Here is a 13,609-nt window from a genome sequence, read left to right as displayed (position 1 = left end):
TTACTTTAATTCATTAAGTTTAAAAAATGATTTCTAAAATTTGTCGTGAGTTAAAGACTAGGTCGTTGAGCCGAAATTACTTTACCCGAGGGCGGGGCGAAAATTTTTTTCATCATTATTTTTAATTTTATTGATTTAAAGTATGCCAAAAAAAAATATATTTGATTTTATAAATTTTTGAACGTGGGGTAATATACCCAACTTCAAAAATATGTATATATATGTTTGTATTTTATATTATGTACAAAACAGGGTAGAACAACGCACTTTCAAAGACTAACATTAAGTTCAGCAATAGCTACTGATTTTGACGACAAGAAGCAAAATATCAAATGTGATGTAAAATAATATGCTTACAAACTGGGTATTTTTAATCACTTTTCTACACTAATCACCCTCATGAATTTATAATTATAGTCTGATTTCATGCAAATGAGGGCATTGCATGATCTCAAGTGTGGGGAAGGGTTATAAATTCTCTCGGGTTTGCACTTAGTTTATTTGCCAAATTTTGTGAAAATTTGAAAAATTTTCAACTAAATGAATTTAAAATCATGTTTATACATATTTATGAACGGTGAAAACTAGGTGATAATACCGAAATTATCGTTACCTCGGAAAGGACATAAATTGAGAAACAACCTAAAATGCTTGAATTCATTTAAAATGGAATAAAGGAGAATAAAAAGGCAAAGAAAGAAACTAAGTGTGGGGAGAATGTACCAAGTTATTCAATTAAAAATTATCTATCACATATCTTTGTACAAGATTATTGCAGGTACTTTTGTTTTGGATGATACTAATCAGTTTTACCCGGTTTACTGTAATATATTTGAAAGAAAGATGGATCTACACGATGAATCAATTCCATCATTAAAAGGAAGTAAAGTCTTCCGAAAAAGACACGCGCTTCTTGATTTAGGTCAAGAAGTTGTCGTCCAGACCAGCTGTAGGTTGACGAAAAATCTAGAAAAGTCATCTCTAAAATCAGCATGAAATCCACAGACCTCAGCATCAAACAGGGTCGCCAAGTGGTCAGATTTATCCTAACCATGAGAAGGATTTATCTCGTACAATGGGGAGGCACCGTGCAAATTAGCTTGATAAGACTAATGAATCAGATCCCCAGAAAGGATAATCTCCTTAAAGATTAAAAATCAGCTTTTAAGACTGATATTACTCAATCCTTGAGATTGACCTTAAAGATTGAGAATTCAAACTCATGGAATTCAATGATATCTAAACTCGAGCTTGAACGAGAAAATATTTTGATCAAAAATACAAACCGATTTGTTTTCTGAAAACCCATTTTCAATGCGTTCATTACCATTGAACGTAAAATCCTAGGAATTCACCTGGAATTCATTAGGTCACCTGAACCAAATCGGGTGTCAACCGTAAGAACGGTGGTTGCATAGCATGGTCGGAGACAGGACCTTGTGCCAGACCGAAAAATCATAGGATGATCGTTACTATCGCTCCTACCAAGGATAGTTCTAGCATCCGACACGTTAATAAGACCATAATCATCTGCATGTCACGGGACATTGCCTTAACAGTTTCTTGCTCATCGCTTTCCTTTACAACCGGACGGTAGTTTACCGAAAGATAATATACGGAACAAGTAAACTGGATGTGTACTTTCCGATACCGGGATAGCAGTGGATTACACGAACCTAAAAGTTTTAGCCAAAATATTGATCCACAAATATATTTTGCAACACCGATGATGGATCAAATCAGAAAACTTGTCTAGGGTAAAATCTAGCTTGAATTTTCAAAAGATCAAATGTTTTCATAAAGATCCAATTTCCTTAAAGGATCTAAATTTTTATAGTCATGTGGGACTGTAAACCGCCTTTCAAATGTGCACTTTGCTTTGGAAACCGAAAGTAAATCGGCTATTTGATTGCAAGTGTCGTTGTCCTAAACCCAAGGCAACTGTGGATGACACACCCACCTTTAACCATATCGTTACTATCATTGTTTATACCGCTCTATCAAAATCACTGATGTACAAAGTGTGAAGAATAAAGAAGTGATTCGTGTGATGTATTATATTATTTCAAGACTGTATTGCTTGAGGACAAGCAACGCTCAAGTGTGGGGATATTGATAAGGCTAAAAAGGAACATATATTTCATAGCAAAATCCCCCAAGAAAGACAAGATTTTAGTTGCAATTGTTCCATTTTCAAGTAATATTCGTTTATTTTAAATAAGTGCGAAGACAAAAGGCGAAAACGACGAATTGAAGACACAAAGGTCCAAAAAGCTCAAAAGTACAAGATACAATCAAAAAGGTTCAAATTATTGATGAGGAACGTCTAAAAATGACAAGAGTACAAGTTACAAAACGCAAAGTACAAAATATAAAATTGTACGCAAGGACGTTCGAAAATCCGGAACCGGGACCAGAGTCAACTCTCAACGCTCGACGCAACGGTGTAAAAATTACGAGTCAACTATGTACAAGAATAAAATATAATATTTAAATAATTCATAATAAGAATAATATTAAATAATAAAAAGTTGTTAATTGAGCATAGTTCAGGGGTCATAAGTGAAAATTCAATTTCTAAATTCGCCTATAAAAGGCTTTGTAATCGTAATGTAAAAACACACCTTTTTCTATCTTTTTCTTATTTATCAATATCAATTATCAATATCTATATTCTATATCTCTATCATAATGTTAACTTAATAAGATATAACAATAATCTTAATTTTAATTTTAAATTATGATAATAATAAGATTTATGATAGAGATCGTTTGAGTGTGTAAGTCGAAATTCTGTCCGTGTAACGCTACGCTATTTTTAATCATTGTAAGTTATGTTCAACCTTTTTACATTAATGTATCGTAACTAAGTTATTATTATGCTTATTTGAGCCGAAGTAATCGTGATGTTGGGCTAAAATATTAAGAAGGGGTTATTGAACTTTGGACCATAATTAAGGTTTGGGCAAAAGATCGACACTTGTGAAATTGAACTATTGACTATTAATAGATGGGGGGTATTGTCTAATTGAGTGACAACTCATTGGAGTCTGTCGAACCTATCTTCAAATTAATTAACCTAATAATTAATAATGATTATGGTTGTCCTATTTAGTGATGTTCATATGGAATCTGTTATAATCATTTAATTAATCAATTGGGTTGGGTAATTGATTATTCATTCTGATCAAGTGGATGAATTAATATTCAAAAACTAATTAAAACAGGGGTGGATTACATACAGTGATAACTGGTGTAATTGTTGACAGAAGTGATAACTGCGTCACAGTTTAAATCCTTAATCAGTTGGAATATTTTACTTCGGGTATAAGGGTAATTTGACGAGGATACTCGCACTTTATTTTTATGACCGATGGACTATTATGGACAAAAACCAGATAGACGTATCAAATAAACCAGGACAAAGGACAATTAACCCATGGTAATAAATTAAAATCAACACGTCAAACATCATGATTACGGAAGTTTAAATAAGCATAATTCTTTTATTATATTTCTCATCGTATCTTTATTTACTGTCATTTTATTACTCGCAATTTTATTTACTGTCATTTTATTTATTGTCATTATTTTACGCACTTTAATTATCGTCATTTATCTTTACGCTTAAAATATAGAATCGACAAACCGGTCATTAAACGGTAAAACCCCCCTTTTATAATAATATTACTACTTATATAATTATATATATTTTATATAAATATAGTTAAAAATATAGTAAGTATCACCAGCTCCCTGTGGAACGAACCGGACTTACTAAAAACTACACTACTCTACGATTAGGTACACTGCCTATAGTGTTGTAGCAAGGTTTAGGTATATCCCATCCGTAAATTAATAAAACTTGTGTCATATTTTGTAGTATTTTGTATTAAAAATAATACTATTTCGTACCCTCACGCTACATCATCAATCAGGTTTAGAATTTTTGATAAAATATTATCGTGGCGAGATATTCTGGAAATGAGTGTGAAAATGGTGTTTCGAATGGGTTCGCCGGTAAATGCTTCATGTTCATCGCCAAAAGGTAAATTCGGCTGGTGGGAGGGATCGCCTTCTTCGCGCCTCCATTGATTGAATCGATCACGAACTCATCATATGAATTGGGGATGGATGATTGGTTGATTTATTCTGGTGATGCTGCTTTCGGAGCTTAGGTGAACGTCCATGTCGGAATAGCCGTCGGAATAACTATCGGAATAGCTATCGGAATTCGAGGGAATCAAACTGGTTGAAGAATTCATCCCGTACGATCAGATGAAGGATTTTCGATAAGAAATAGATTATAGGATGTATATTAGTACCCTGCAATGCATAATTTACATATGCATATATAATACTAAAATCCCATAAGTTACGGAGGAATCTACGGAAGCTGTCAGGAAAAGTCTACAGTAACAGATACACTAAGATATAAACTTATCTATACACTGTCTATGCAATAGAGGCAGTAAGATGTGTTTAGACTTTAAGGATGATAAGCAAGTAATTTCGACACGAAATGATAAGCAAAACTTTTGACATGCAGACACGGTCGAAGTCCAGACTCACTAATGCATCTAAACAACTATTAGTTAGACACACTAATGCAAGACCTGGTTCGCTAAGACCACCGCTCTGATACCAACTGAAATGACCCGTCCTAATCCATCTGGACGAAGTCCATATCGATTACAAACGATTCACAATAGTTGATTACATCGCGAGGTACTTGACCTCTATATGATACATTTTACAAACATTGCATTCGTTTTTAAAAGACAAACTTTCATTTCATCTACAGTTGACGACTTGCATATCATTTCATAAAATATCTAACTATAATTGACTTAATAATAATCTTGATGAACGCCAATGCAACATCTTTTAAAATATGTCACGAATGACTCCAAGTAATTTCTGTAATATGAGCAAATGCACAGCGGAAGATTTCTTTCATACCTGAGAATAAACATGCTTTCAAGTGTCAACCAAAAGGTTGGTGAGTTCATTAGTTTAACATAAATAATCATTTTCATCATTTTAATAGACCACAAGATTTTCATTTTCAGTTCTCATAAAAAAAAACGTCCCATGCATAGAGACAAAAATATCATTCATATGGATGGAACACCTGGTAACCGACATTCACAATATGCATATAAGAATATTCCCATCATTCCGGGATCCTCCTTCGGAAATGATATAAATTTCGAAGTACTAAAGCATCCGGTACTTTGGATGGGGCTTGTTGGGCCCGATAGATCTATCTTTAGAGTTCGCGTCAATTAGGGTTTCTGTTCCCTAATTCTTAGATTACCAGACTATATAAAAAGGGCATATTCGATTAGATAATCCAACCATAGAATGTAGTTTCGATCACTTGTGTCCATTTCGTAAAACATTTATAAAAGCAGCGCATGCATTCTCAGTCCCAAAAATATATATTGCGAAAGCATTTAAAAAGGGAGTAATGAAAAATCACAATACGATATTTTGTAGTAAAAATATTCATACGACGATACTGAACAATGCAGGGTTGGCCTCGGATTCACGAACCTATATCAAGTGTATATATATTAACATATATAATCATAATCGAACAAATTTCTATATATCATTAGTGATATAATGGTTAAATTATATGTTTTATTAATAAATTAATTAAATATATTTATTTTATATATTTTACAAACAAAAATTAATATTTATTATAAAGATATTAATATAGTTATGTTATATGTGTTAAATATTTTTTTTATATAACTAATATTTATTTGATAAAATAATAACAATAGTAATAAATAAATATTACGGCTCTATTGAGTCGACAGCAATTGTCGATTTATTGGCGACTTGACTGACTCTTAGAGCATAAATTAAATTTTAGGCAGGATTTAAAACTCATGGAAATTTGATTCTACCATTTTCATGGCGTCTATTATTATTTTTATTTTAGTATTTTTATTTTATTGTTAAAAAAAAAAAACTTTTTCCCACTTAAAGGCCGGAGGTCCACTCGGAAGCAATATCTTTATCCGTCGAATAAAGGGAGGGATGACTTTCTCTACTTTTGAGAGTGTTTCATTCTAGATGGAGAAATGATTTGTCTTTATTCTCGGATAGGGGAATGATTGTCTACATCTTACCTCCCCCATACACCACTCATGATGTATTGGGTTTTGTTGTTGTTGTAGTAATAAATAAATAAAAAAATTTCATTTTAATAATAATAATAATAATAATAATAATAATAATAATAATAATAATTTATCTTTAAAATGACCCAATTAAATATGAGTTCCTCGGTGCATTTTTTTTTTTTTAGTCGAACAAACAAGTTACTCCGTATTAAATTATTTAGCAATATTTAGGTGTATAAAGTGGGTGATATGTAAATCTATGAATCTAATAATCTTATTTGTAACAATATATATAGTTTAGGGGCTAAAACTGTAACTTGGTAATTAAATCCAATTGCTTCATCTCTTTAAATTTCGTGTGAACAAAACCCAGATTAAAGTATGTTTTGATATGTCCCTTCTTTTGTTTAATTTTTCTTCTACAACTAAAATAATTTAAGAAAACTCATCGTAACACACTGGAATATATTAGTCTAAATTTTCATGTCCCGATTCGCAAGAAAAGTTATCGATTTTAAGATGGGAACTTCCCGTATCATTATCATTTACAATATCGACGATTTGAAAATATGTACATCTACATACGTATATGTATAGATGAAAAAGTCTAGATTAACAACTAATAAATAATATTCTTTTGTGTTTAGTTTGAAATATACCTTATATATAAAAACAACTTATGAAGGCCTTCTGCTTCGTTTCCTACTCGATCAGCTCGAAATTTCTTTTTATTTTATTTTATTTAATTTCATATGTGATATGTGATGTGAATATATTACCACATGGGAGGATTAAATGGATTCTCTTTTTTATAAGTGAAGTGTATGTAGTATATGGATATGGCCATATAGGTTATATATAAAGAGATAAAATATAATAAAGTATAAAATGAGTTGGAAGGTTAGGAGGCTTTTGAATGTTTGGTGGCTTTGTATGGTCGGGAGGATTTCGAGGGTTGGTGTAGTAGTTTTTTGTCAATTAAGCATGTGTAGCAAGTATAGTGTCCTACAGCCTTCGAATATTAGCAGCACAAGGACGATCAGAGGTAACCAAAATGGGTTGTGGGTACGTGGCGGTTGTTGGTTTGAGATGAAGTGTTGGTCGATAGTTTATTGTATGGTGTGTGGATTTTGAAGTTAAATGAAAGTGGTGGCGGTGGAAGTGGTTTGTAGGGTGGTGGCGGGTTTAGGTGGTTGACGATGGATGTCGGTGGAAGTGGGTTTCACGAAACAGAAAAACAAGAAGGAAGGTGGTCGTGGTGTTTGCCGATGGTTCATCAAATTTAATGAAAGTGTTGGTGATCCCATGTCTTAGTATATGTACATATATATAAACTAATTAGAGTTATAATATATATAATATATAATATAATATATAATATATAATTATAATAATTATATCATGTTATAATGATACCTAATCATGCGATAATGGAGTCACCAACTCAAATAGTAAGACATCGGATAATTTAACTTCATCTACCGACACTCTTCTACGGATATTATATCGTGTCCTTTGCTAAACAGTTAAAATATAAAAGTGTTCTTAAAAATCCCAAATTTTTAGATTAACTATATTTATTTATTTCACTCAATAACTGTTTGAAACCTGATCAAAAAGGTTCAATAATTATTTATTTTATGTTCCAATTTATATGTACGGAGTGCTAATATTTAATCTTAAAAGGGTAAAAATATTTTTGACAAATCTAAAATCTTCGTAATCAATTTACAGTTCAACTTTTATTTCAATCCTTCATGGACATGTATAATATCTATATTAAAACTAACAAATCTTCAACCGAGTGCTACTGACGTTTACTAATTAAACTCGAAATCATTTATTTTTAATATATTTTCTTTCTATATATAAAGAGTTTTAAATAGCAAGTTTAACTACTAAAAAAAATATATTATATATCTTTAAACCATTGAATTTAATATAATTTATATATTTACAAGTAATATTTATATACATATTTATATATATAAATATATATCTATATATTTATAATCATAGTTTTCATTACATCGCATATTATTTTTCATATTTATATTTTCAACAATTAAATCATATATTATTTCAAATAATATTTTCAAATTAATGTATATGTATCTATTTACAAATAGTGGTTCGTGAATCGTCGGGAATGGTCAAAGGTCAATTGAATATATGAAACAGTTCAAAATTTTTGAGACTCAACATTACAGACTTTGCTTATCGTGTCGGAATCATATAAAGATCAAGTTTAAATTTGGTCGGAAATTGCCGGGTCGTCACAACAGGACTTATGGAAAAGTTGATTTCCAGATAGTTCGATTCGAGTAGATGACTTTTCGTTTAATACTTGCCTAAATCCGATATATGGTTTAGGATTTATAGCCTCCCGAAAGTCACTACGCCCTTGTAACGACGTGCTGAAAAATTCTGACATGCTCGCGCTTGAACCGTCGCCAGGGTCAAACGACATCGAGTTAGGATCTGAAAATTGGAAAGCGGTAAAAGGACTCACATACGGAGCCTTGGCCACTGACCGCGCGTCATTTTAGATTGTATAGAGGTTGTAACAGCTGAACGAAGTCAGCCTTTGTTTCGATCTCTATTCTTGATTGAAAACTTACTTTACTTTTTACGTACGATGATGATGATGATGATGATACCTAAGACTTAATTTAGTTACTTTTAAACCTTTGGGGAAAACATACTGACTTAGTGACCTTTGACTTAGGTTGACGACCTTTCGGACCGACTTACTACTTGCATACTTTGCACATCGACTTTTACCGCATTTATCACTGGGAGTAATAGCTTCCTTTTTACCTTACTATTTTTGGGACTGAGAATACATGCGTTTTTTATGTTTTACTTACTAGGCACGAGTACTTAAACTTTATATATGTTTGGGTGATATAACGGCATAAATTTTCCCCTTAGCTAGGTAACGTTTAGTCATTGGTTTATGAACCGGTGAACGCGAATCTTAGATATGGATCCATGGGGTTTGACATCCCCACTCGGGCTAGTCGCGCTAGCATTTAACGGGTGTTTAATACTTCGTAAACTTACGCACTCGCCAAGTATACTTATAGGGGGTGATATTTACGTTAAGTTAGTTACCAAGTGCCCACGGTTAAGCATATACTTTTCATAACTGTTTTGAATACGAAATCTCGTGGCCTACATTACATCATTGTTATAATCAAACTATAGCTCACCAACATTCGTGTTGAAATTTTAAAGCATGTTATTTCTCAGGTGCTTAGACGTTTGTCTCTTCCGCTGTATTAGACCCGCTGTTAGACTGCTGTATTAGACCCGCTGTTAGACTGCTGTGTTAGACTTCCGCTGCATTGTTTAGTGATGTCTCAATCATGGAACTTTTATGTTGCATTCATAATTTATGTTACATTTGATCAATGGCTTTGTAATGACCTTTGTGTCATGTACTTATATTAATGCTTTCTATTCGTAGAAGCATGTTATCTTTTGTAAAACGCTATCTTTTCATGAATGCAAACTTGTTTTAAAACAACATATAGTGTTGTAACCTTGTAATGGACATGTTGTTGATGATCCGCACACATTGATTTTGTACGGGGCGTCACAGTCATCTCTAAAAAAATATATATATTTTTGTCGTTTTCGGGCGAAAGTTAAGGGCGTTATATTTGAAATTTTTACTTGTCGTGCGAGGCAAAAAAGACTTCCGACTCGGGTGGAGTTAGACAAACGAGGTATAGATTTGGGTACGGTTCGTTGCCCTGTTTGTGATGATGGTTTGGAAACCGTCGAACTTTGCATCATAAATTGCAAAGTGGCGAGTGACATTCGGCATAAAGTTCTTCATTGGTAGGGAATTCGTATCCCAGCCAACCTATGTTTCGATGAGATGTTCTTAGGTAACGGGCACCCTTTCGTGTCCCATAAAGGAAAGCAACTTTGGTAAGCAACCGAGTGGGTAACGAGATTTATGATATGGAAAAATCGTAATATTACCACTTTCTCCAAATCCAAGCTTACGTGTGACATGATCCTCAAAGAAATTCAGCTTAAAACCTTCGAGTGGTTCTCAAATAGGAATAAAAAAATCATAATGGAGTGGGATCCTTGGATTAATAACCCACTTGTTTTCGATGCGGACTTACCCAACAGAACTGGAATCGGCTAATTAGCTTGTACAAACCATCTGAACTTGCGAACCATTTCGTTGTGTCTGATCCTAAAAAGGGGCTACCATATTGGCGAAATGGGCCTTGAACGGGCTTCTTTGTCGCTGAATTCTCAACACTGCGGCCCGGACTTGGCCCTGCTTGTGCTCACAAGTTGGCCTTATGTATGTTTCTCTTTTCGGTGATCCTTATTAGTTTGCAAGTTTATGAATATCTCGGTTGACTTTAGCTGATATTGTCCCTTATTTATCGTGTTTTGTCTAAGGTCGTGTTTGTTTTGTATCTTTGTTTCATGGGCGATGCCCTCTTACTTGTAAATACTCATTTTCGTATTAATAAAATATATAATCTTTGCTGTTAAAAAAAAAAAAAAAAACAAGAAATAACTCACCAACATGGCACAAACGATTCAATTATTATTATTTTCACTTCTAATTCTTCATAAAAGGATTTCATAAGATTTACAGTATCATTTCGAATTTTTAAGAAAACCACTAACCATAAAAATCACACATACATGCAAAAATATTAAAATAACTTTCAAAATACGAATCAACATCATGAACATATCAAACAACCACCTCTAGTAGACTTAACTAACAATTCTTGTGAACACAATAAATTTCAAAATTGAGTAACAAATTAAAACTCCTACATAACACCTAGCAATTTTCCCATCACGTACATAATAATTTCGCTCAAAGTACCATATGCGCCTTGCCGTAATAACGATTTACATATTTAGCCTTTTGACGAATTGCGAAATCAGGGGAGTCAACAGGATAAAACTTATAAACCTTCATATTTTCAAATGCAGTCACTTTATGTTGATCCATTTCTTCCTTAGCTTTCTTTCTCTTCTTATTTGCATCACGATTAGCTCTTTTTAATTCTCGAACCTTTTCCCTAACAAATTCCTTAAACTCGTCCATTCGATCTTCACATAAAGCTTCTTCATCAATTAGCCCATTAGTAAACTTTTCAAGTTCATCAAACTCATAATCAAACGTGCACACAACCGGTGGATACACAATATCCACAATAGTACTGTTATCCGTCTCATCTTCCTCAAAGGGATTGTAAATGTACGGTAAGCAGTAATCAAATTTCTTGATACGATCGATTGTCATTTGTTTTAAACCAGCCCTTCTTTGAACGCATTGCAAGATAAATATCTGAAATTGTTTAACTCTTTCAATTGAAGACGCGCGTTTACTTAATGGAATATAAGGAACCCAATCCATTTTCATGTGCTTCATGTTGACGATTTCTTCAGTCTCCCTTTGTACTGACTTAATTCCAATTTTATCAGACGGTGGAATTGGAGATACAACTGCAACGATTATAGGTATGCAGGTTAGTTTTTCTTTTTCATCGTCTTGTTGAAATTCTGTAGAGCCGAATAAGTAGACTTTTTTGTCATGTAACAATCCGCCTTGTTCGAATGCTTTTTCAAGATTTGTGAAATTCCAATTGTGTGTATATAGCGAGTCGATGTGTTCCCATTCTGTTCCAACTGAGAAGATTTGTTTCCATAAATCCTCGAATTCACGCTGTTCGTGAATGGACTCGGGTTCTGTTTCATGTTTTCGCTTAGTTCCCTCCCTCTTTGGCATGTTGACTTTTTTGTAAATTCGCTGCAATGAAGATAAATAAGAAATCATATGAAGTCAGTTTTTAACATAAAAACGTACGACAATTATAAAAATACAAACACCAACACAATGATTAATCAATCTAAAACATCTTAAACATCTTAAACATAATAGCACATATTAAATATCTTAAACATAATAGCACATAAACATAATTAATCAATCTAAAACATCTTAAACGCACTTGACAAGACATGCGAATATATGATGAGAATCAAGATTATATAAAGGTTAATTACTTTATGAAACATATATAGCACATGAACATTACATCAACGGAACTAGAACGCATGTTTTTAACATAAAAACGTACGACGATCAGGATCACTGTTGAACTAAGCCAGAGAGAATTAAAAACACAAATTGATAAACAAACAGAATTCGAATTCCAAATCTGTAGTTCTCTGCAATATGTTATTTTTGATTTTTAGTTGATTTAGTATAAAACTAACTAGGTATGTTCGTGCTCGTTTGTTAAGATGCTAAACGAACATATACCAACACAAAACGCACGAACATGAAACACAAACAAACAGAATGGAACATAAATTTAACACATAATAAAAAAAAAACGAAGTGAATGTGATAATTCAAGTGTATCAATAAACATAATTAATCAATCTAAGCGACTAAGCATCATTATCTAAACATGTTCAGTTTAAACACACTTGATGATAAGACATGCGAATATTTATGATAAGAGAGTCAAGTTTATATAAAGGTTATTTACTATATAAACCATGCACATATAGCACATGAACATTACATCAATGGCAATAAACAATTGCTCGAACATAAACAATCCACAAAGAAGTCGATGATACTAATTCGTTAATTTACAACAGAAGAATTACGATATATATATATATATATATATATATATATATATATATATATATACGCATATATAAATTAATGGACATGTATGTATGTAGAATCGAAAATATATGAAGAATGATAGTGGTATCTTACGTACCTTTTTTGATTCCAGATGAACGACCACGAGTTTTAATATACGAAAATTCGCTTTTAGAACCCTAAATATATTGAGTTTAGCTGCAGCTTAAAGCTAAAGCTATATAACTCTAAATATAATTGAGTTTAGCTTAAAGCTAAAGCTAATTATTTAGCGGTTATATATTTGGAAGTTTTGATTATTTGAATTCTGTTATAATATAGAATATATATATATATATATATATATATATATATATATATATATATATATATATATATATATATATATATATATATATAAATGGATAGTCAATTATTGATACACAAAAGTAATATTATTGTATTACCTAAACTTGTGATATTTTTGCTATAAATAGCCATGAATGCAAGCATTAAACTTGCACCATTTCTCACACTTACAAAGTGTTTCTTTCTTTCTCTCCATTATCATCTTTGTTCTTACACTTCATTATTAGTATTCTTAATCAAGAATCAAATCACTAAAGGTAGTTATAAGCCTACTAAATTATAACACGTTATCAGCACGATAATCTTAATACTAAATATGGTTGGCTCTGCCACCTAAATGATATATGGTCGGTTATACCACCTGAAAAATATATGGTCGACAATGTCGCCTAATTATCATTTATGTTACTAACATTTATATTTCTATTATCTAACA

General features: G+C 32.2%; 1 protein-coding gene across 1 annotated transcript; it reads right to left on the bottom strand.

Moving 5' to 3' along the window:
• Nucleotides 1–10,878: 10,878 nt before the first annotated feature.
• Nucleotides 10,879–12,789, bottom strand: LOC139867609 (protein HEAT INTOLERANT 4-like). Its single transcript, XM_071855976.1, has 2 exons — nucleotides 12,698–12,789; nucleotides 10,879–11,949 (listed from the first exon to the last, which is right to left on the bottom strand). Exons 1-2 carry the CDS (start codon nucleotides 12,761–12,763, stop codon nucleotides 11,011–11,013), a joined length of 1,005 nt encoding a protein of 334 aa, XP_071712077.1. The 5' UTR covers nucleotides 12,764–12,789; the 3' UTR covers nucleotides 10,879–11,010.
• Between the last annotated feature and the right edge of the window lie 820 nt (nucleotides 12,790–13,609).

Source organism: Rutidosis leptorrhynchoides, chromosome 9, assembly GCF_046630445.1.
Source record: "Rutidosis leptorrhynchoides isolate AG116_Rl617_1_P2 chromosome 9, CSIRO_AGI_Rlap_v1, whole genome shotgun sequence".
Lineage (NCBI taxonomy): Eukaryota > Viridiplantae > Streptophyta > Magnoliopsida > Asterales > Asteraceae > Rutidosis > Rutidosis leptorrhynchoides.
The sequence above is the reverse complement of the archived record's forward strand: the minus strand, read 5'-3'. Positions and strand labels throughout refer to the sequence as shown.

Coding starts and splice junctions, on each gene's coding strand:
- LOC139867609 (XM_071855976.1), bottom strand. CDS start 12,763: ATGTTCGAGCAATTGTTTATTGCCATTGATGTAATGTTCATGTGCTAT. Junction 11,950..12,697: donor ATATGTGCATGGTTTATATA/GTAAATAACCTT, acceptor TCTTCATTGCAG/CGAATTTACAAAAAAGTCAA.